Source organism: Oncorhynchus tshawytscha, linkage group LG13 (genome assembly GCF_018296145.1).
Source record: "Oncorhynchus tshawytscha isolate Ot180627B linkage group LG13, Otsh_v2.0, whole genome shotgun sequence".
Classification (NCBI taxonomy): Eukaryota; Metazoa; Chordata; class Actinopteri; order Salmoniformes; family Salmonidae; genus Oncorhynchus; species Oncorhynchus tshawytscha.
Genome location: NC_056441.1, coordinates 74,464,073 through 74,489,072, shown reverse-complemented (window position 1 = coordinate 74,489,072; position 25,000 = coordinate 74,464,073). Strand labels below are relative to the sequence as shown.

At 46.3% G+C, this 25,000-nt stretch overlaps 1 protein-coding gene across 1 annotated transcript in view; it reads left to right on the top strand.

Moving 5' to 3' along the window:
* Positions 1-25,000, top strand: part of LOC112266161 (calsyntenin-2) — a 423,803-nt gene that overhangs the window by 276,183 nt on the left and 122,620 nt on the right. Inside the window, exons 3-4 of the mRNA XM_042296343.1 lie at positions 187-382; positions 15,693-15,901. Coding sequence (XP_042152277.1) covers positions 187-382; positions 15,693-15,901 — 405 coding nt within the window. The remainder of the gene's footprint in view (positions 1-186; positions 383-15,692; positions 15,902-25,000) is intronic.

Here is a 25,000-nt window from a genome sequence, read left to right as displayed (position 1 = left end):
GTTACTAAATTGGTGATTGTTTGTATGGTCTGGAGTGACAACGCAGGATGGGAGTGAGCCGCAGACTGGGCAGGTTGGTTTGTCCTTGGCATTTTTGACTTTAACAGTCAAGTGGAAATCAAGTGGTAGTAAATACACAGTCCCTCACCTCTCTCCCCTCCTCTCCCTCTCTCTCTCTCTTTCCAGGGGAGATCTGTGCGTTTAAGATACATGGTCTGGAGGCTCCGTTCGAGGCAGTGGTGCTGAATGGGACATCTGGTGAGGGCCAGCTGAGAGCCAGGGGTCCGGTGGACTGTGAGCTGCAAAAGGAGTACACCTTTATCATCCAGGCCCATGACTGTGGAGCAGGACCTGGGGGCACCGGGGGGAAGAAGTCACACAAGTGAGTTTATGAGGCAGGATGTATTTTTGTCTGTTGGTCTTTATGAAGAATGTGAATTCAATACCAGGCTCCCTGCAACACTGCACTCTGAAGCCAAGCCTACTGTGATAAATAACATTTGATTACTGTAAGTAACAGAAGTGCATGTCATTCTGGCTGTAAAAGGTCTTAGGGATATGCCACTTTCTCCTTGACCCCCTTCACCTCAGTGTCTGATCCTGGCTAACCCCAGGTACTTCCCTGTAGTGTTTCAGCAGTGTATGATGAAAACAGCCCGTATGTTATTTTAAAGTGGTGCACTGATGAAAATGATTCACCACACTTACAGGAGCACCTATGAGCTGAGGATTCTTCTGATATTGCTTTCTCCACTTTCTCTTATGACTGTCATTTCCACTCTGTGTGTGTCTCTCCTCACTCTCTCTCTGCTCACACCTCTCACCTTCCTCAGCGGGAGCTCACAAAGAAAACTAGTGTCTCCTTCACACACACAAACACACGCACCAGGCCTGTAATTATAGCAGCAGGTGTGTGTAAAGGTACGGTACACATTGTCCCGGGTGGTATTTTTCAGGTTATCCCTGCATCCCTGATTGTGGGACGTATGAAGAAACACAACTAAATGTAGACATACATTCTATGACACAGGTTCTTTGTTAGCACCCAGGGATGACGGTCTTAGCTTTAATAGCCTGTTCTTCGCAGGCGTTCCTTCTGCTGTCTGTGTCCCGGAGGAGCAGTCTGGCCTTTTCAGGGATCCAGACGAGCGGAGAGGAGAGCGTCAGTGAGCGCGACTCTCACATTTAGAGGAGAAAAACAATCCTTGCCTATGGCTCAGCCCAAATTACACATGACATGTCAGCTCTGGAGAAGAGAACAGGCCATAGGATCAGAAATGACACAGGGGCCGTCAAGCTCTCTCTCTCAATTCAATTCAATTCAAGGGCTTTATTGGCATGGGAAACATGTGTTAACATTGCCAAAGCAAGTGAGGTAGATAATATATAGAGTGAAATAACCAATAAAAATGATCAGTAAACATTACACATACAGAAGTTTCAAAACAATAAAGACATTACAAATGTCATATTATATATATACAGTGTTTTAACAATGTACAAATGGTTAAAGGACACAAGATAAAATAAATAAGCATAAATATGGGTTGTATTTACAATGGTGTGTGTTCTTCACTGGTTGCCCTTTTCTCGTGGCAACAGGTCACAAATCTGCTGTGATGGCACACTGTGGAATTTCACCCAGTAGATATGGGAGTTTATCAAAATTGGATTTGTTTTCGAATTCTTTGTGGATCTGTGTAATCTGAGGGAAATATGTCTCTCTAATATGGTCATACATTGGGTAGGAGGTTAGGAAGTGCAGCTCAGTTTCCACCTCATTTTGTGGGCAGTGAGCACATAGCCTGTCTTCTCTTGAGAGCCATGTCTGCCTACGTCAGCCCTTCTCAATAGCAAGGCTATGCTCACTGAGTCTGTACATAGTCAAAGCTTTCCTTAATTTTGGGTCAGTCACAGTGGTCAGGTATTCTGCCGCTGTGTACTCTCTGTGTAGGGCCAAATAGCATTCTAGTTTGCTCTGTTTTTTTGTAAATTCTTTCCAATGTGTCAAGTAATTATCTTTTTGTTTTCTCATGATTTGGTTGGGTCTAATTGTGCTGCTGTCCTGGGACTCTGTAGGGTGTGTTTGTGTTTGTGAACAGAGCCCCAGGACCAGCTTGCTTAGGGGACTCTTCTCCAGGTTCATCTCTCTGTAGGTGATGGCTTTGTTATGGAAGGTTTGGGTATCGCTTCCTTTTAGGTGGTTATAGAATTTAACGGCTCTTTTCTGGATTTTGATAATTAGTGGGTATCGGCCTAATTCTGCTCTGCATGCATTATTTGGTATTCTACGTTGTACACAGATTTCTGCGTGCGTGTAAAAGTCCCATTTTGTGAAGTCTTGGTTGGTGAGCGGACCCCAGACCTCACAACCATAAAGGGCAATGGGCTCTATGACTGATTCAAGTATTTTTAGCCAAATCCTAATTGGTATGTTGAAATTTATGTTCCTTTTGATGGCATAGAATGCCCTTCTTGCCTTGTCTCTCAGATCGTTCACAGCTTTGTGGAAGTTACCTGTGGCTCTGATGTTTTGGCCAAGCTATGTATAGTTTTTTGTGTGCTCTAGGGCAACAGTGTCTAGATGGAATTTGTATTTGTGGTCCTGGTGACTGGACCTTTTTTGGAACACCATTATTTGGGTCTTACTGAGATTTACTGTCAGGGCCCAGGTCTGACAGAATCTGTGCATAAGATCTAGGTGCTGCTGTAGGCCCTCCTTGGATGGTGACAGAAGCACCAGATCATCAGCAAACAGCAGACATTTGACTTCGGATTCTAGTAGGGTGCTGCAGACTTTTCTAGTGCCCGCGCCAATTCGTTGATATATATGTTGAAGAGGGTGAGGCTTAAGCTGCATCCCTGTCTCACCCCACGACCATGTGTGAAGAAATGTGTGTGTTTTTTTGCCAATTTTAACCGCACACTTGTTGTTTGTGTACATGGATTTTATAATGTCGTATGTTTTACCCCCAACACCACTTTCCATCAGTTTGTATAGCAGACCCTCATGCCAAATTGAGTCGAAGGATTTTTTGAAATCAACAAAGCATGAGAAGACTTTGCCTTTGTTTTGGTTTGTTTGGTTGTCAATTAGGGTGTGCAGGGTGAATACATGGTCTGTTGTACAGTAATTTGGTAAAAAGACAATTTGACATTTGCTCAGTACATTGTTTTCATTGAGGAAATGTACGAGTCTGCTGTTAATGATAATGCAGATGATTTTCCCAAGGTTCCTGTTGACGCATATTCCACTGTAGTTATTGGGGTCAAATTTGTCTCCACTTTTGTGGATTGGGGTGATCAGTCCTTGGTTCCAAATATTGGCAAATATGCCAGAGCTAAGGATGATGTTAAAGAGTTTTAGTATAGCCAATTGGAATTTGTTGTCTGTATATTTGTATATTTTTTTTATATTTATATAACTCATTCAATGTAATTGGCGAATCCAGTGGGTTCTGGTAGTCTTTGGTAGTTGATTCTAAGATCTGTATTTGATCATGTATATATTTTTGCTCTTTATTCTTTGTTATAGAGCCAAAAAGATTGGAGAAGTGGTTTACCCATACATCTCCATTTTGGATAGATAATTCTTCGTGTTGTTGTTTGTTTAGTGTTTTCCAATTTTCCCAGAAGTGGTTAGAGTCTATGGATTCTTCAATTACATTGAGCTGATTTCTGACATGCTGTTCCTTCTTTTTCCGTAGTGTATTTCTGTATTGTTTTAGTGATTCACCATAGTGAAGGTGTAGACTCAGGTTTTCCGGGTCTCTATGTTTTTGGTTGGACAGGTTTCTCAATTTCTTTCTTAGATTTTTGCATTCTTCATCAAACCATTTGTCATTGTTGTTAATTTTCTTTGGTTTTCTATTTGAGATTTTTTAGATTTAGATTTGAGCTGAGAGGTCAAATATACTGTTGAGATTTTCTACTGCCAAGTTTACACCTTCACTATTACAGTGGAACGTTTTACCCAGGAAATTGTCTAAAAGGGATTGTATTTGTTGTTGCCTAATTGTTTTTTGGTAGGTTTCCAAACTGCATTCCTTCCATCTATAGCATTTCTTAATGTTACTCAGTTCCTTTGGCTTTGATGCCTCATGATTGAGTATTGCTCTGTTTAAGTAGACTGTGATTTTGCTGTGGTCTGATAGGGGTGTCAGTGGGCTGACTGTGAACGCTCTGAGAGACTCTGGGTTGAGGTCAGTGATAAAGCAGTCTACAGTACTACTGCCAAGAGATGAGCTATAGGTGTACCTACCATAGGAGTCCCCTCAAAACCTACCATTGTCTATGTACATACCCAGCGTGCGACAGAGCTGCAGGAGTTGTGACCCGTTTTTGTTGGTTATGTTGTCATAGTTGTGCCTAGGGGGGCATATGGAGGAGGGAATGCTGTCACCTCCAGGCAGGTGTTTGTCCCCCTGTGTGCTGAGGGTGTCAGGTTCTTGTCCGGTTCTGGCATTTAGGTCGCCACAGACTAGTACATGTCCCTGGGCCTGGAAATGATTGATTTCCCCCTCCAGGATGGAGAAGCTGTCTTCATTAAAGTATGGGGATTCTAGTGGGGGGATATAGGTAGCACACAGGAGGACATTTTTCTCTGTTAGGATAATTTCCTTTTGAATTTCTAGCCAAATGTAGAATGTTCCTGTTTTGATTAATTTAATGTAGTGAGTTAGGTCTGCTCTATACCAAATTAGCATACCCCCTGAATCCCTTCCCTGTTTCACACCTGGTAGTTTGGTGGATGGGACTACCAGCTCTCTGTAACCTAGAGGGCAACCAGTGGGTCCGTCTCCTCTATACCAGGTTTCTTGCAGGATGACCATGTCTGTATTACCGATTTCTTTGGTGAAGTCCGGGTTCCTGCTCTTTAGGCCAAAGGCAGATGACCTCAGGCCTTGGATATTCCAGGATGATATAGTGAAGGCTTTTGTTCCATAGAGTGTCCAATGTTGTTGGTCGTGGTCTGGCCTCAGGCCAGTAAGTGTGAGCAGAGCCTGCTGAGCATCTGGTACCTGCCATTGGCTTGGGCGAGTGTGAGAGTGGGGGTTGGGACTGTTTGCCCGCTCACTACCTGGGCGTATGTGTGGCTTCCATGTTGAGGCCCTCTTTGCGGGGTGGGGTGCATGGGGTGGGCAGGAGTGGCATAGGTCTGATCTGAGGGGGCCTAAATGGGGTGTGGGCATGGTTGACGTGGGGGTGTTGATTGGTTGGGGTGGGGGTGTGGATGTGTCTGGGGGTGCTGTGGTCTGGATGTAATTCCTCTTGGCGTGGGTCCTCTATGTGTAGGTCCAGGGGGGGGGTCCTGCAGGTCTGGGAGGGTGTCTCGCTGGTCTGGGTGGGGTGTCTTTTGATCTGTTGCTCCTGTGTGAAGTGTTGGGGATACGTTTGAGAGCGATGTCCTTTAGAGTCCGGGCAAAGGTGGGCACTGCTGCCTTGTAGAGGTGGACCTGGTCATAGAGGCTGTTCAAGTCCAGGGTGGAGTGGTGGGCCAGGAAAACATTTGGTTTTGAGGCAGAGTCACGGGAAATACTTGCGTTTACCCGCTGTATTGTGGCAGGTTGGAAGTCTTTTCGTGGTAGCAGGGTGGAGATAACCACTTGTGCGTTGGGGAAAGTAGAAGAAGCCTTTTCAATCACTCCCTTCAGTGCTGTGGCCACCCTTTCCTGCTGTGCTCTCAGGTCGTTTGTGCCTGTGTGTATTATTATGTGGCTAGGTGAGCCTAGTTGGTCCTCAGACAGAAGGTCGAGGGCGCGCTGGGTGTTTGGACACCAGAGTTTAGACACACTGTGTTTGGGAAAAAGTTTTTTTTCTTCTATATATTTCCCAGTTGAGTCCATAAGTAGTACAATCTGTGTCTTGTGTTTGTCCTCAGTGGGTGTGGGGGGGTTGTCAGAAGGGCTATCAGGGTGGCTGACAGGGGGGGTGCTCAGAGGGGGTGAGAGCCGCTGGGCTTGGGGTTCTTCATTTGTCTGTTCTGCTGTGATGTCGACTCTATGGTCAGGGTCTGCTGTGGTGTCGAGACTTTTGTCGGGTGCTGAGGTGGGCTGTTCTGCTGGTTTCTCTGTGGGGGTGACCACCTCTCTAGTGGGTTGTTCTCTGTCACACGCCGTCCCCCTCAACCTCTCCTCTGTCCCCCTCACCCTCTCCTCCATCCCCCTCAACCTCTCCTCCACCAGCAGTCTGATCCTCTCCTCTAGTGCTCTGTTCTTCTCCTGATCCTGCTCTTTCTCCTGTTGAAGTTGTCTCACCACTGTCCAGAGTGCAGATATGTCTCTGTCCACCTCCAGGATTCCGGGTCTGGTTAAGGGGGTGTTGTTGTGCTGGACTGTTGTCTGGGTCTGTACTGACTGAAGTGTAATCACCTGCTGTTCCAGCTCCACCTGCCTTACCTCCAGCTGGGTGAATTTGTCCTTCATTTCAATGAGGGAGTGGTAATCTGTGCTGGGAGGTTGATTCTCCGCTGGGGGTTGCTCGTCTGTGGGGTTACATAATGAAGAGGTCTGGTCTGACCCGCTCGGGGTGGGGGTATCTTTATCAAGGGAGAGCTTCTCCTGCTGGGCTAATTCTTTAATTTGGTGAAAGTCCAGCTAAAACTGTTTGGGTTTACCCTGTACATATCCACAATATATCCTACCTATATCCTACAGTACATATATTCTACCTATATACTACATATATCCTACCTATATCCTACACTACATATATCCTACCTATGTCCAAAATATATCCTACCTATATCCTACAGTACATATATATCCTACTTATATCCTACCTATATCCTACACTACATATATCCTACATATATCCTACACTACATATATCCTACATATATTCTACCTATATCCTACAGTACATATATCCTACCTATATCCTACATATATCCTACCTATATCATACAGTACATATATCCTACATATATCCTACAGTACATATATCCTACATATATCCTATAGTACATCTATCCTACCTATATCCTACATATACCCTACCTATATCCTGCAGTACATATATCCTACCTATATCCTACAGTACATATAACCTACATATATCCTACCAAAATATTTCCTATATATTTCCTTTATCTCCTCTATCATATTGAGTAGTGTATAAGAAAGGAAAGAAAATGTTGATCAAGTTGACCAACCTACATTTTGTTTACCTCGCTCTTTGCCTCATTCCTTCCTCTCCCGTTACCTTTGGCTCTAGTTCATATAATTATATAACCGTGTATGTAATACTCTTGTCACAAACTGACTCTTGGGCCTTCAGTCATGTTATGCTGTGGTTAACTGTGTAATTGGCTCTCAATCAGACAGATGTTGAATGTTTTCACAGCTTTGTCATTGAAAGGTACAGTGAGCCAAGATTCCCTCCTTGACAACAATGAGTATCACCCTGAATGACTCGGTTACATTACCAATTTATCATGGGTGTATAGTAACTCACATTTTATGTACTGTATCTCAGATGTTATTGTAACGTCTGCGTCCAACTCACATTCCCAAACACTTCGATCCCCGGAACGCAGCCCACTTTCCAGCTCTCTCTCCAGATCCCAACCACCGGAATTCTAATCACCTGTTCACACACCTGCATGTCATCATCCCACACTATTTAGTTCAGTTCCTTGCACCCCATCACTGTGAGGTATTGTTTGTTTTGAGACACACTTTTTTGGAGCTCTGTTTTTTCCCTTCCTGCTCTCCTCACGTGTATGATAGTTTTTGCCTACCTCACTCACAACACCTTTTGCCTATTCCCTGCCTGTACTGTTGTCATTTTTGGACCTACCGTGTATGACCTTCTGCCTTCCCCTGGACCCACCTACCTGCCTCCTCCTATGGTCCCGTTGAAACCAGCTCTCTGTCTTCCTCAAGTTCATTACAGATATTCTGTATTGTATGTAAGTTCTGTAACTCAAATCAGTATGGCAAAAAACATGGCTTATCACCAGTGGTGTAAAGTACTTATGTAAAAATACTTTAAAATGCTTTTTGGGATATCTGTACTTTACCTTACTATTTATATTTTTGACAACTTTTACTTTTACTTCACTACATTCCTAAATAAAATACTTTTTACTCCATATGTTTTCCCTGACACCCAAAACACTCACTACATTTGGAATGCTTGGCAGGACAGGAACATTGTCCAATTCACACACTTATCAAGACAACATCCCTTGTCATCCCTACTGCCTTTGATCTGACGGACTCACTAAACACAAATTCTTAATTTGTAATTATGTCTGAGTGTTGGGGATAGCCCCTGGCTAAAAAACAAGAAAATGGTGCAGTCTGACTTACTTAATATAAGGAATTTTAAAGTATTTATCCTTTTACTTTCACTTTTGATACTTAAGTATATTTTAGCAATTACATGTACTTTTGATACTTAAGTATATTTTAGCAATTACATGTACTTTTGATAATTAAGTATATTTCAAACCAAGTACTTTTAGACTTTTACTCAAGTATTTTACTGGGTGACTTTGACTTTCACATTTCTTTTACTTTTACTTAAATATGACAATTGGATACTTTTTCCATCACTTCTTATCACCGTTGACTACCACTGAGTCACAAAGATGGATTGTCCCACAGAACAATAATTCTGAATCAGAGCACTTTATTCTGAAAATCTATTTTAAACCTTTTTTGTCCATTTTAACCATGTGTGATGAAATGTTTTCAATTTACTGCTTTTTAAAATCCTAATGAAATAATTATGCAAATGCATGATTAGTTCTGAATCACAGCACCACCACATTCATGGTAAATGTGTGTACCCAGACACAAAGTATTTCTATGTCATCATTTATTTGTACTCCTCTCACTTCCTGTGTGAACGTGTCACATCCTTTAACTTCTCCATCTCTCCCCATCTGCAGTGAGTGCTAGATGTATTACATGGGTTAAGTGCTGGAGGGCTGTTGGAGGAAGTTTAATGCCCCGGTCACTGAATGTAGTAGCAGTTCATCTAGGATGTTAACCCCTGACCTCCCGGTTGTCCAGACTCCAGAGTGACTTGCAGGGCTAAGCTAGACAACTCATTCTAAAGCCGCCATGTTTCTGCCTATGCGGTGGTTGTCGTGAGGCGGTTATTAAACTTGTCACTTGTGATTCTGGGAAAGCCGTGTGTTCCTCACCTCCCTGCGCCTGAGGTTTGGGAAAGACTAATTATCTCAACGGATGGCAGCACCTCCCCGCAACTGAGAGGAACGACACACAGACACACACACACAAACACACACACACACACACACACACACACACACACACACACACACACACACACACACACACACACACACACATGAATACTCACTCACGCATGCACGCACACACACATACAGATACATGCACACACACACACACATACACATACACACACACACACACACACACACACACACACACACACACACACACACACATACATACATACATACATACATACATACATACATACATACATACATACATACATACATACATACATACATACATACATACTGTACACATACCGACACACGCACACACACTTACACACAAGCGAAGAGGATGTGAGCCAAGAGCTCATTAGCATAAGCTTTCATGATGCACTGTGATATCCAGTGCCTTCAGAAAGTATTCATACCCCTCGACTTATTCCTTTTTTTTTTTTATGTATTATTTTATTTCACCTTTATTTAACCAGGTAGGCTCGTTGAGAACAAGTTCTCATTTACAACTGCTACCTGGCCAAGATGAACCAAAGCAGTGCGACACAAAAAACAACACAGAGTTACACATGGAATTAACAAGCATAGAGTCAATAACACAATAGAAAAAAATAAAGTCTATATACAGTGTGTGCAAATGGCGTGAGGAAGTAAGGCAATAAATAGGCCATAGTGGCAAAATAATTATAATATAGCAATTAAACACTGGAGTGATAGATGTGCAGAATAGGAATGTGCAAGTAGAGATACCGGGGTGCAAAGGAGAAAAAAATATCAGTATGGGGATGAGATAGTTAGATGGGCTATTTACAGATGGACTATGTACAGTGCAGTGATCTGTGAGCTGCTCTGACAGCTGGTGCTTAAAGTTAGCGAGGGAGATATGAGTCTCCAGCTTCAGAGATTTTTGCAGTTCGTTCCAATCATTGGCAGCAGAGAACTGGAAGGAAAGGCGGCCAAAGTAGGAATTGGCTTTGGGGGTGACCAGTGAAATATATCTGCTGGAGCGCGTGCTGTGGGTGGGTGCTGCTATGGTGACCAGTTAGCTGAGATAAGGCTGGGCTTTACCTAGCAAAGACATATAGATGACCTGGAGCCAGTGGGTTTGGCAACGAATATGAAACGAGGGGCAGCCAGCGAGAGCATACAGGTCGCAGTGGTGGGTATATGGGGCTTTGGTGACAAAACGGATGGCACTGTGATAGACGGCATCCAATTTGCTGAGTAGAGTGTTGGAGGCTATTTTGTAAATGACATCGCCGAAGTCAAGAATCGGCAGGATAGTCAGTTTTATGATAGTGGAGCAAAAGATATGTTTACACATGATGACACTTTGACCTCTCCCCCTCTCTGCGGCCCATGCGACTTAGTCTTGACATAGAACAGATAACTGCAACCCCGCCACAGTATTATATAAAAATACCATTCTGATGAGAAGTAACTTACACACATTTGATGAATATAAAACATCTTACATATGTTACCAACAAATTCTGATTCTTCCACAACACTGGCTGTGGCACTGTTACTGCTGGGGATAGCACTTAGCATTACTCTGTCTGGCTTTGGCACTGTTACTGCTGGGGCTAAGACTTAGCATTACCCTGTCTGGCAGTGGCACTGTTACTGCTGGGGCTAGCACTTAGCATTACCCTGTCTGGCTTTGGCACTGTTACTGCTGGGGCTAGCACTTAGCATTACCCTGTTTGGCTGTGGCACTGTTACTGCTGGGGCTAGCACTTAGCATTATCCTGTCTGGCTGTGGCACTGTTACTGCTGGGGCTAGCACTTAGCATTACCCTGTTTGGCTGTGATACTGTTACTGCTGGGGCTAGCACTTAACATTACCATGTCTGGCTGTGGCACTGTTACTGCTGGGGCTAGCACTTAACATTACCCTGTCTGGCTGTGGCACTGTTACTGCTGGGGCTAGCACTTAGCATTACCCTGTCTGGCTGTGGCACTGTTACTGCTGGGGCTAGCACTTAGCATTACCCTGTCTGGCTGTGGCACTGTTACTGCTGGGGCTAGCACTTAGCATTACCCTGTTTGGCTGTGGCACTGTTACTGCTGGGGATAGCACTTAGCATTACCCTGTTTGGCTGTGGCACTGTTACTGCTGGGGCTAGTACTTAACATTACCCTGTCTGGCTGTGGCACTGTTACTGCTGGGGATAGCACTTAGCATTACCGTTAGCACAGTTGATGTCTGATTTATAATGGTTGTTTTTTGTGTGTGTGTGTGTGTGTGTGTGTGTGTGTGTGTGTGTGTGTGTGTGTGTGTATGCATAATTGTGCACGTGAGTGTGTGTGTGTGTGTGTACTGTCTATATTTGGGGGTGTAGACTTGCAAGTGTTTGTGTGTGTTCAGATGGAAAGAAACAAAGTGTCCATAGGCTATGATCAGGGTTGGGTAGGTTACTTTCTAAATGCAATCCGTTACTGTTACTAGGTACCTGTTAAAAATTCAGTAACATCACTTTTGGATTACCCAAACTCAGTAACGTAATCTGATTACTTTCCATTACTTTTAGATTATTAGGCATTAGAAGAAGACAAAAATGTATGTTACCAATTGAACAACATCTATTGCAGGATAAATCTATGTGAAAGTTTATATAGCTGGCCATATATGATGTTACATTTTACTTTATGGGTTGGTTATGTAGGCTTCTTCTAACCCATTGCTTTCTACTACATATAATAATAAGATTCAATTCAATATTTACATTTAAAAACAAAAAGTTTATCAGAATTCCAGTCATTCCAATAAATGTTATACGCCTTGATCGTTAAGAATAGGACTTGGAAAAATGGAAGTATAGATAAGACATTGTTTTACCTGAGCATGACCCCAAAACTACAGACTTATTAACTAGCCCTAATCTGTTGTTTATGTTTTTGTTGTCATGGAGGACTGATTGGGCTCATTGATTCCAGTTGGAAAATGAATGCTGCGCTCATGGATTGGCATGCTTTGAACACTACTGAAAAGTGATATTTACATTTTTATAAATGATGCCATATTCTGCATTTGTTATAGGCCTATTGTTTACCTTTTAGTTGGGGACACTTTGATATCTTGATAATATGCAGCTGTTTAAAGGGAAAATCCACAGATGAAACATTACCAAAACGGTCGCCCCACCTCTGTTTTGGTAAAAAGCTGAGTAAAACAAGCTTATATTTTGGGTTCTCATGGAGTGTGAGAGTTGAACTAAGCTCATGAGGCATTTATAAGTTATATTCTTCAAGAATCAATGGCTGTATATATATATATATATATATATATATATATAAAAAAATATATATATAAAAAAATATATATATATTTTTATTTTTATTTATTTCACCTTTATTTAACCAGGTAGGCTAGTTGAGAACAAGTTCTCATTTACAACTGCGACCTGGCCAAGATAAAGCATAGCAGTGTGAGCAGACAACACAGAGTTACACATGGAATAAACAAATTAACAAGTCAATAACACAGTAGAAAACAAAGGGGGAGTCTATATACAATGTACAATGTGTGCAAAAGGCATGAGGAGGTAGACGAATAGTTACAATTTTGCAGATTAACACTGGAGTGATATATGATCAGATGGTCATGTACAGGTAGAGATATTGGTGTGCAAAAGAGCAGAAAAGTAAATAAATAAAAACAGTATGGGGATGAGGTAGGTGAAAATGGGTGGGCTATTTACCAATAGACTATGTACAGCTGCAGCGATCGGTTAGCTGCTCAGATAGCTGATGTTTGAAGTTGGTGAGGGAGATAAAAGTCTCCAACTTCAGCGATTTTTGCAATTCGTTCCAGTCACAGGCAGCAGAGTACTGGAACGAAAGGCGGCCAAATGAGGTGTTGGCTTTAGGGATGATCAGTGAGATACACCTGCTGGAGCGCGTGCTACGGATGGGTGTTGCCATCGTGACCAGTGAACTGAGATAAGGCGGAGCTTTACCTAGCATGGACTTGTAGATGACCTGGAGCCAGTGGGTCTGGCGACGAATATGTAGCGAGGGCCAGCCGACTAGAGCATACAAGTCGCAGTGGTGGGTGGTATAAGGTGCTTTAGTGACAAAACGGATGGCACTGTGATATACTGCATCCAGTTTGCTGAGTAGAGTGTTGGAAGCCATTTTGTAGATGACATCGCCGAAGTCGAGGATTGGTAGGATAGTCAGTTTTACTAGGGTAAGCTTGGCGGCGTGAGTGAAGGAGGCTTTGTTGCGGAATAGAAAGCCGACTCTTGATTTGATTTTTGATTGGAGGTGTTTGATATGAGTCTGGAAGGAGAGTTTGCAGTCTAGCCAGACACCTAGGTACTTATAGATGTCCACATATTCAAGGTCGGAACCATCCAGGGTGGTGATGCTAGTCGGGCATGCGGGTGCAGGCAGCGATCGGTTGAAAAGCATGCATTTGGTTTTACTAGCGTTTAAGAGGAGTTGGAGGCCACGGAAGGAGTGTTGTATGGCATTGAAGCTTGTTTGGAGGTTAGATAGCACAGTGTCCAATGACGGGCCGAAAGTATATAGAATGGTGTCGTCTGCGTAGAGGTGGATCAGGGAATCGCCCGCAGCAAGAGCAACATCATTTATATACACAGAGAAAAGAGTCGGCCCGAGAATTGAACCCTGTGGTACCCCATAGAGACTGCCAGAGGACCGGACAGCATGCCCTCCGATTTGACACACTGAACTCTGTCTGCAAAGTAATTGGTGAACCAGGCAAGGCAGTCATCCGAAAAACCGAGGCTACTGAGTCTGCCGATGAGAATATGGTGATTGACAGAGTCGAAAGCCTTGGCAAGGTCGATGAAGACGGCTGCACCATTTATGCACCATATATGCATATATATGCACCATATATGTGTATAATTATGAGTCCAAAAATGGATGTAGCAACTACAATGGATGTGGCAACTACAAGTCTATCAAAAGTGTACAAGTTTGAGCATGTGTCCATTAGGCCTATGGATTTTTTTTTTTATCAGCATGAATTAGATTGAGCAATAAAGTCCCACTTTTACTCCATATGCTGAGATCCGCACTATGCCGCTGTTGTTCCATAGGCTGGGATCCACACTATGCAGCTGTTGTTCCATAGGCTGGGATCCACACTATGCAGCTGTTGTTCCATAGGCTGAGATCCGCACTATGCCGCTGTTGTTCCATAGGCTGGGATCCACACTATGCAGCTGTTGTTCCATAGGCTGGGATCCACACTATGCAGCTGTTGTTCCATAGGCTGGGATCCACACTATGCAGCTGTTGTTCCATAGGCTGAGATCCGCACTATGCCGCTGTTGTTCCATAGGCTGGGATCCACACTATGCAGCTGTTGTTCCATAGGCTGGGATCCACACTATGCAGCTGTTGTTCCATAGGCTGGGATCCACACTATGCAGCTGTTGTTCCATAGGCTGGGATCCACACTATGCCACTGTTGTTCCATAGGCTGGGATCCACACTATGCCGCTGTTGTTCCATAGGCTGGGATCCACACTATGCCGCTGTTGTTCCATAGGCTGGGATCCACACTATGCAGCTGTTGTTCCATAGGCTAGGATCCACACTATGCAGCTGTTGTTCCATAGGCTGGGATCCACACTATGCAGCTGTTGTTCCATAGGCTGGGATCCACACTATGCAGCTGTTGTTCCATAGGCTGGGATCCACACTATGCAGCTGTTGTTCCATAGGCTGAGATCCGCACTATGCCGCTGTTGTTCCATAGGCTGGGATCCACACTATGCAGCTGTTGTTCCATAGGCTGAGATCCGCACTATGCCGCTGTTGTTCCATAGGCTGGGATCCACACTATGCAGCTGTTGTTCCATAGGCTGAGATCCGCACTATGCCGCTGTTGTTCCATAGGCTGAGATCCGCACTATGCCGCTGTTGTTCCATAGGCTGAGATCCGCACTATGCAGCTGTTGTTCCATAGGCTGGCATCCACACTATGCAGCTGTTACAAGAGCGCATTTTTCACTGGCTGTCCACTGGTTTCAAAAACAATGATTGATAGGCAGCTTAAACTTCATGAATTCAATCATTATTGGATGCATTGGTATCATTGGGTTCATTGGGTTAACTAGCCAGAGGGTTATTCCTCAGAAGGCATTAGATTACCCTGGTATCATTGGCTTAACGGCCTTAACCTTAACCATAACAACATATAAAAGAAGCCTCAACCAACCGGCTCTTACTGCTTTTTGCAGTATTTCCCAACCCAGTCCTTGGGTCCCCCAGCCTTCCATATGCTCTATTCCACCACCAGCACACCCGATTGAACTAACCAATGGTCTTGATGATCAACTAAATCAGATGTGCTGAGAGTAGAGTTACTGCGGTGAAGGGAACCCCAATACCTTGCTGGGAAACCCTATATGGTATCCCTTGAATTACTAGTTTCCACTCTAACCCCTGTCCTCTCTGTCTCCCCTGCTGTCCGCAGGGCAGTGGTACACATCCAGGTGAATGATGTGAATGAGTTCTCTCCAGTGTTCCGGGAGGCCCAGTACCAGGCGGCGGTGACAGAGGGGAAGATCTATGACAACATCCTGCAGGTGGAGGCTACAGACCAGGACTGTTCTCCTCAGTACAGCCAGATCTGTAACTACCAGATCACCACCTCCAACACACCCTTCGCCATCGACCGCAATGGTTAGTAAACGCTTTGGACCACATCATGACCACACACACACACAAACACACACACAAGCCTGTGCACGCACACACGCACTCACACACACACACACACACACACACACACACACACACAAGTAAACACTTTGACAGATGTCCCTCCCTGATATACAGGATGCTTTCTGTGGGACAATGTCGCCCACTGTCGCTCTCCACAAATCCGATCACAAGCACACACAGATTTACTGCCTACTGTCATGTCCTCTCCTTCTTGCTCTTAGTCAAAATGGAGGGAAGGTGGCTTTCACAGACTCCAGTTGCACTGCTTTCCATGTCTGGGTTGTGACTGGCCCTTGGCATGCTCGTTTAGAGTCAAAATGCAGAGTGAGTGGTGCATGGGGCCTGGCCAGAGTGTCCTGTATGTCTGAGAGGATCACTATGTCATTACCCACAGAGAGAAAACCTGAGTGGCTTATTACAACAGCTCAGAGAGAGAGAGAGTGTGGGGAGGTGGTATTAGGGCAGAACAAGAGACTGATAGAAAAGAGAAAAACAAAATAGAGAGAAATAATGGACTGAAGGATATCAAAGAGAAATGTAGAAAGATAACCTGCTGAGAGAGCAGGAGGATAGAGGGAGAAGACGAGGACAGAGAAGAGGAGGATAGAGGGAGAAGACAAGGACAGAGAGCAGGAAGATAGAGGGAGAAGACTAGGATAGAGAGGAGGAGGATAGAGGGAGAAGACGAGGACAGAGAGGAGGATGGTAGAGAGAGAAGACGAGGACAGAGAGGAGGAGGATAGAGTGAGAAGATGAGGACAGAGAGGAGGAGGATAGAGTGAGAAGATGAGGACAGAGAGGAGGATGGTAGAGAGTGAAGACAAGGACAGAGATGAGGAGGATAAAGAGAGAAGACGAGGACAGAGAGGAGGATGGTAGAGGGAGAAGACGAGGACAGAGAGGAGGAGGATAGAGGGAGAAGACGAGGACAGAGGAGGAGGATAGAGGGAGAAGACGAGGACAGAGAGGAGGATGGTAGAGAGAGAAGACGAGGACAGAGAGTAGGAGGATAGAGAGGAGGATGGTAGGGAGTGAAGACGAGGACAGAGAGGAGGAGGATAGAGGGAGAAGATGAGGACAGAGAGAAGGAGGATATAGAGAGAAGACGAGGACAGGGAGGATGATAGAGAGAGAAGACGAGGACAGAGAGGAGGACAGAGAGAGAAGACGAGGACAGAGAGGAGGAGGATAGAGAGAGAAGATGAGGACAGAGAGGAGGATGGTAGAGAGAGAAGACGAGGACAGAGAGGAGGAGGATAAAGAGAGAAGACGAGGACAGAGGAGGAGGATAGAGGGAGAAGACGAGGACAGAGAGGAGGATGGTAGAGAGAGAAGACGAGGACAGAGGAGGATGGTAGAGAGTGAAAACAAGGACAGAGAGGAGGAGGACAGAGGGAGAAGACGAGGACAGAGATGAGGAGGATAGAGAGAGAAGACGAGGACAGAGGAGGATGGTAGAGAGTGAAGATGAGGACAGAGAGGATGGTAGAGAGTGAAGATGAGGACAGAGAGGAGGAGGATAGAGAGAGAAGACGAGGACAGAGAGGAGGAGGATAGAGAGAGAAGATGAGGACAGAGGAGGATGGTAGAGAGTGAAAACAAGGACAGAGAGGAGGAGGATAGAGGGAGAAGACGAGGACAGAGAGGAGGAGGATAGAGAGAGAAGACGAGGACAGAGTAGGATGGGAGATATTGAAGACGAGGACAGAGAGGAGGAGGACAGAGGGAGAAGACGAGGACAGAGATGAGGATGATAGAGAGAGAAGACGAGGACAGAGGAGGATGGTAGATATTGAAGATGAGGACAGAGAGGAGGAGGATAGAGAGAAGACGAGGACAGAGGAGGATGGTAGAGAGTGAAGACGAGGACAGAGAGGATGGTAGAGAGTGAAGATGAGGACAGAGAGGAGGAGGATAGAGAGAGAAGACGAGGACAGAGAGGAGGAGGATAGAGAGAGAAGATGAGGACAGAGGAGGATGGTAGATATTGAAGATGAGGACAGAGAGGAGGAGGATAGAAGGAGAAGACGAGGACAGAGAGGAGGATGGTAGAGAGAGAAGACAAGGACAGAGAGGAGGAGGATAAAGAGAGAAAATGAGGACAGAGAAGAGGATGGTAGAGAGTGAAGATGAGAACAGAGAGAAGGAGGATATAGAGAGAAGACGAGGACAGAGGAGGATCATAGAGAGAGAAGACGAGGACAGAGAGGAGGATAGAGAGAGAAGACGAGGACAGAGAGGAGGAGGATAGAGTGAGAAGACTAGGATAGAGAGGAGGAGGATAGAGTGAGAAGACGAGGACAGAGGAGGATGGTAGAGAGTGAAGACAAGGACAGAGAGGAGGAGGATAAAGAGAGAAGACGAGGACAGAGAGGAGGATGGTAGAGAGTGAAGATGAGAACAGAGAGAAGGAGGATATTGAGAGAAGACGAGGACAGAGGAGGATGATAGAGAGAGAAGACGAGGACAGAGGAGGATGGTAGAGAGTGAAGACGAGGACAGAGAGGATGGGAGAGAGTGAAGATGAGGACAGAGAGGAGGAAGATGGAGAGAGAAGACGATGACAGACAGGAGGATGGTAGATAGAGAAGATGAGGACAGAGAGGAGGAGGATTGAGAGAGAAGACGATGACAGAGAGGAGGATGGTAGATAGAGAAGATGAGGACAGAGAGAAGGAGGATAGAGAGAGAAGACGAGGACAGAGAGGAGGAGGATAGATTGAGAAGACTAGGATAGAAAGGATGATGGTAGGGAGTGAAGACGAGGACAGAGAGGAGGAGGATAGAGAGAGAAGATGAGGACAGAGAGGAGGGGGATAGAGGGAAAAGACGAGGACAGAGAGGAGGAGGATAGAGGAGAAGACTAGGACAGAGAGGAGGATGGTAGGGAGTGAAGACGAGGACAGAGAGGAGGAGGATAGAGAGAGAAGACGAGGATCGAGACGAGGAGGATAGAGGGAGAAGACGAGGACAGAGAGGAGGAGGATAGAGAGTGAAGACGAGGACAGATGAGGGTGGAAGATATTGAAGACGAGGACAGAGAGGAGGAGGATAGAGGGAGAAGACAAGGACAGGGAGGAGGATGGTAGAGAGTGAAGACGAGTACAGAGAGGAGGATGGTAGAGAGTGAAGATGAGGACAGAGAGGAGGAGGATAGAGGGAGAAGACGGGGACAGAGAGCAGGAGTATAGAGAGAAGACTAGGACAGAGGAGGATGGTAGAGAGTGAAAATGAGGACAGAGAGGATGGTAGAGAGTGAAGATGAGGACAGAGAGGAGGTGGATAGAGAGAGAAGATGAGGACAGATAGGAGGATGGTAGAGGGAGAAGATGAGGACAGAGAGGAGGAGGATAGAGAGAGAAGACGAGGACAGAGGATGATGGTAGATATTGAAGACGAGGACATAGAGGAGGAGGATAGAGGGAGAAGATGAGGACAGAGAGGAGGATGGTAGAGAGAGAAGACGAGGACAGAGAGGAGGAGGATAGAAAGGGAAGACAAGGACAGAGAGGAGGAGGATAGAGAGAGAAGACAAGGACAGAGAGGAGGAGGATAGAGGGAGAAGATGAGGACAGAGAGGATGAGGATAGAGAGCAGACGAGGACAGAGGAGGATGGTAGAGAGTGAAGACGAGGACAGAGAGGATGGTAGAGAGTGAAAATGAGGACAGAGAGAAGGAGGATAGAGAGAGAAGACGAGGACAGATAGGAGGATGGTAGAGACAAGATCATTACAGAGAGGAGGCTAGAGAGAGAAGACGAGGACAGAGAGGAGGATGGTAGAGAGTGAAGACAAGGACAGAGAGGAGGAGGATAAAGATAGAAGACGAGGACAGAGAGGAGGATGGTAGAGAGTGAAGATGAGTACAGAGAGGAGGAGGATATTGAGAGAAGACGAGGACAGAGGAGGATGATAGAGAGAGAAGACGAGGACAGAGGAGGATGGTAGAGAGTGAAGACGAGGACAGAGAGTATGGGGAGAGAGTGAAGATGAGGACAGAGAGGAGGAAGATAGAGAGGGAAGGCGAGGACAGATAGGAGGATGGTAGATAGAGAAGATGAGGACAGAGAGAAGGAGGATAGAGAGAATATGAGGACAGAGAGGAGGAGGATAGAGTGAGAAGACTAGGATAGAAAGGATGATGGTAGGGAGTGAAGACGAGGACAGAGTGGAGGAGGATAGAGAGAGAAGACGAGGACCGAGACAAGGAGGATAGAGGGAGAAGACGAGGACAGAGAGGAGGAGGATAGAGAGTGAAGACGAGGACAGATGAGGGTGGAAGATATTGAAGACGAGGACAGAGAGGAGGAGGATAGAGGGAGAAGACGAGGACAGAGAGGAGGATGGTAGAGAGAGAAGACGAGGACAGAGAGGAGGAGGATAGAAAGAGAAGACGAGGACAGAGAGGAGGAGTATAGAGCGAGAAGATGAGGACAGAGAGGAGGAGGATAGAGAGAAGATGAGGACAGAGGAGGATGGTAGAGAGTGAAGACGAGGACAGAGAGGATGGTAGAGAGTGAAGATGAGGACAGAGAGAAGGAGGATAGAGAGAGAAGACGAGGACAGAGAGGGGGAGGATAGAGTGAGAAGACGAGGACAGGGAAGAGGATGGTAGAGAGTGAAGACGAGTACAGAGAGGAGGATGGTAGAGAGTGAAGATGAGGACAGAGAGAAGTAGGATAAAGAGAGAAGACGAGGACAGAGAGGAGGATGGTAGAGAGTGAAGACGAGGACAGAGAGGAGGAGGATATAGACAGAAGACGAGGACAGAGAGGAGGATGGTAGAGAGAGAAGACGAGGACAAAGAGGAGGATAGTGGGAGAAGGCACTGGCAGAGAGTGAAGACGAGGACAGAGAGGGAGGATAGAGAGAGAAGACCTGGACGGAAAGGAGGAGGATAGAGGGAGAAGATGAGGACAGAGAGGAGGAGGATAGAGGGAGAAGACGAGGACAGAGAGGAGGAGGATAGAGAGAGAAGACGAGGACAGAGAGGAGGATGGTAGAGAGAGAAGACGAGGACAGAGAGGAGGAGGATAGAGAGAGAAGACGAGGAGGATAGAGGGAGAAGACGAGGACAGAGAGGAGGAGGATAGAGAGTGAAGACGAGGACAGATGAGGGTGGAAGATATTGAAGACGAGGACAGAGAGGAGGAGGATAGAGGGAGAAGACAAGGACAGGGAGGAGGATGGTAGAGAGTGAAGACGAGTACAGAGAGGAGGATGGTAGAGAGTGAAGATGAGGACAGAGAGGAGGCGGATAGAGGGAGAAGACGGGGACAGAGAGCAGGAGTATAGAGAGAAGACTAGGACAGAGGAGGATGGTAGAGAGTGAAGATGAGGACAGAGAGGATGGTAGAGAGTGAAGATGAGGACAGAGAGGAGGTGGATAGAGAGAGAAGATGAGGACAGATAGGAGGATGGTAGAGGGAGAAGATGAGGACAGAGAGGAGGAGGATAGAGAGAGAAGACGAGGACAGAGGATGATGGTAGATATTGAAGACGAGGACATAGAGGAGGAGGATAGAGGGAGAAGATGAGGACAGAGAGGAGGATGGTAGAGAGAGAAGACGAGGACAGAGAGGAGGAGGATAGAAAGGGAAGACAAGGACAGAGAGGAGGAGGATAGAGAGAGAAGACAAGGACAGAGAGGAGGAGGATAGAGGGAGAAGATGAGGACAGAGAGGAGGAGGATAGAGAGCAGACGAGGACAGAGGAGGATGGTAGAGAGTGAAGACGAGGACAGAGAGGATGGTAGAGAGTGAAAATGAGGACAGAGAGGAGGATAGAGAGAGAAGACGAGGACAGATAGGAGGATGGTAGAGACAGAAGATCATTACAGAGAGGAGGCTAGAGAGAGAAGACAAGGACAGAGAGGAGGATGGTAGAGTGAGAAGACTAGGATAGAGAGGAGAAGGATAGAGTGAGAAGACGAGGACAGAGGAGGATGGTAGAGAGTGAAGACAAGGACAGAGAGGAGGAGGATAAAGAGAGAAGACGAGGACAGAGAGGAGGATGGTAGAGAGTGAAGATGAGTACAGAGAGGAGGAGGATATTGAGAGAAGACGAGGACAGAGGAGGATGATAGAGAGAGAAGACGAGGACAGAGGAGGATGGTAGAGAGTGAAGACGAGGACAGAGAGGATGGGAGAGAGTGAAGATGAGGACAGAGAGGAGGAAGATAGAGAGGGAAGGCGAGGACAGATAGGAGGATGGTAGATAGAGAAGATGAGGACAGAGAGGAGGAGGATGGAGAGAGAAGACGATGACAGAGAGGAGGATGGTAGAGAGTGAAGATGAGGACAGAGAGAAGGAGGATAGAGGGAGAAGACGAAGACAGAGAGGAGGAGGATAGAGAGTGAAGACGAGGACAGATGAGGGTGGAAGATATTGAAGACGAGGACAGAGAGGAGGAGGATAGAGGGAGAAGACGAGGACAGAGAGGAGGATGGTAGAGAGAGAAGACGAGGACAGAGAGGAGGAGGATAGAAAGAGAAGACGAGGACAGAGAGGAGGAGGATAGAGAGAGAAGACGAGGACAGAGAGGAGGAGTATAGAGTGAGAAGATGAGGACAGAGAGGAGGAGGATAGAGAGAAGATGAGGACAGAGGAGGATGGTAGAGAGTGAAGACGAGGACAGAGAGGGGGAGGATAGAGTGAGAAGACTAGGATAGAGAGGAGGAGGATAGAGTGAGAAGACAAGGACAGGGAGGAGGATGGTAGAGAGTGAAGACGAGTACAGAGAGGAGGATGGTAGAGAGTGAAGATGAGGACAGAGAGAAGTAGGATAAAGAGAGAAGACGAGGACAGAGAGGAGGATGGTAGAGAGTGAAGACGAGGACAAAGAGGAGGAGGATATAGAGAGAAGACGAGGACAGACAGGAGGAGGATATAGAGAGAAGACGAGGACAGAGAGGAGGATGGTAGAGAGAGAAGACGAGGACAGAGAGGAGGATAGTGGGAGAAGGCACTGGCAGAGAGTGAAGACGAGGACAGAGAGGAGTAGGATAGAGAGAGAAGACCCGGACGGAAAGGAGGAGGATAGAGGGAGAAGATGAGGACAGAGAGGAGGAGGATAGAGGGAGAAGACGAGGACAGAGAGGAGGAGGATAGAGAGAGAAGACGAGGACAGAGAGGAGGATGGTAGAGAGAGAAGACAAGGACAGAGAGGAGGAGGATAGAGAGAGAGGAGGAGAATAGAGGGAGAAGACGAGGACAGAGAGGAGGATAGTGCGAGAAGGCACTGGCAGAGAGAGAAGACGAGGACAGAGAGGAGTAGGATAGAGAGAGAAGACCCGGACGGAAAGGAGGAGGATAGAGGGAGAAGATGAGGACAGAGAGGAGGAGGATAGAGAGTGAAGATGAGTACAGAGAGGAGGAGGATATTGAGAGAAGATGAGGACAGAGGAGGATGATAGAGAGAGAAGACGAGGACAGAGGAGGATGGTAGAGAGTGAAGACGAGGACAGAGAGTATGGGAGAGAGTGAAGATGAGGACAGAGAGGAGGAAGATAGAGAGGGAAGGCGAGGACAGATAGGAGGATGGTAGATAGAGAAGATGAGGAGAGAGAGGAGGAGGATGGAGAGAGAAGACGATGACAGAGAGGAGGATGGTAGAGAGTGAAGATGAGGACAGAGAGAAGGAGGATAGAGAGAGAAGACGAGGACCGAGACAAGGAGGATAGAGGGAGAAGACGAGGACAGAGAGGAGGAGGATAGAGAGTGAAGACGAGGACAGATGAGGGTGGAAGATATTGAAGACGAGGACAGAGAGGAGGAGGATAGAGGGAGAAGACGAGGACAGAGAGGAGGATGGTAGAGAGAGAAGACGAGGACAGAGAGGAGGAGGATAGAAAGAGAAGACGAGGACAGAGAGGAGGAGTATAGAGCGAGAAGATGAGGACAGAGAGGAGGAGGATAGAGAGAAGATGAGGACAGAGGAGGATGGTAGAGAGTGAAGACGAGGACAGAGAGGATGGTAGAGAGTGAAGATGAGGACAGAGAGAAGGAGGATAGAGAGAGAAGACGAGGACAGAGAGGGGGAGGATAGAGTGAGAAGACGAGGATAGAGAGGAGGAGGATAGAGTGAGAAGACAAGGACAGGGAAGAGGATGGTAGAGAGTGAAGACGAGTACAGAGAGGAGGATGGTAGAGAGTGAAGATGAGGACAGAGAGAAGTAGGATAAAGAGAGAAGACGAGGACAGAGAGGAGGATGGTAGAGAGTGAAGACGAGGACAGAGAGGAGGAGGATATAGACAGAAGACGAGGACAGAGAGGAGGAGGATATAGAGAGAAGACGAGGACAGAGAGGAGGATGGTAGAGAGAGAAGACGAGGACAGAGAGGAGGATAGTGGGAGAAGGCACTGGCAGAGAGTGAAGACGAGGACAGAGAGGAGTAGGATAGAGAGAGAAGACCTGGACGGAAAGGAGGAGGATAGAGGGAGAAGATGAGGACAGAGAGGAGGAGGATAGAGGGAGAAGACGAGGACAGAGAGGAGGAGGATAGAGAGAGAAGACGAGGACAGAGAGGAGGAGGATAGAGAGAGAAGATGAGGACAGAGAGGAGGATAATAGAGGGAGAAGACGAGGACAGAGAGGAGGATAGTGGGAGAAGGCACTGGCAGAGAGAGAAGACGAGGACAGAGAGGAGTAGGATAGAGAGAGAAGACCGGACGGAAAGGAGGAGGATAGAGGGAGAAGATGAGGACAGAGAGGAGGAGGATAGAGGGAGAAGACGAGGACAGAGAGGAGGAGGATAGAGAGAGAAGACGAGGACAGAGAGGAGGAGGATAGAGAGAGAAGATGAGGACAGAGAGGAGGATAATAGAGGGAGAAGACGAGGACAGAGAGGAGGATGGTAGAGAGAGAAGACGAGGACAGAGAGGAGGATGGTAGGGAGTGAAGACGAGGACAGAGAGGAGGAGGATAGAGAGAGAAGACAAGGACAGAGAGGAGGAGGATAGAGGGAGAAGACAAGGACAGAGAGGAGGATGGTAGAGAGAGAAGACGAGGACAGAAAGGAGGAAAGAGAGAAGACTAGGACATAGATGAGGACGAT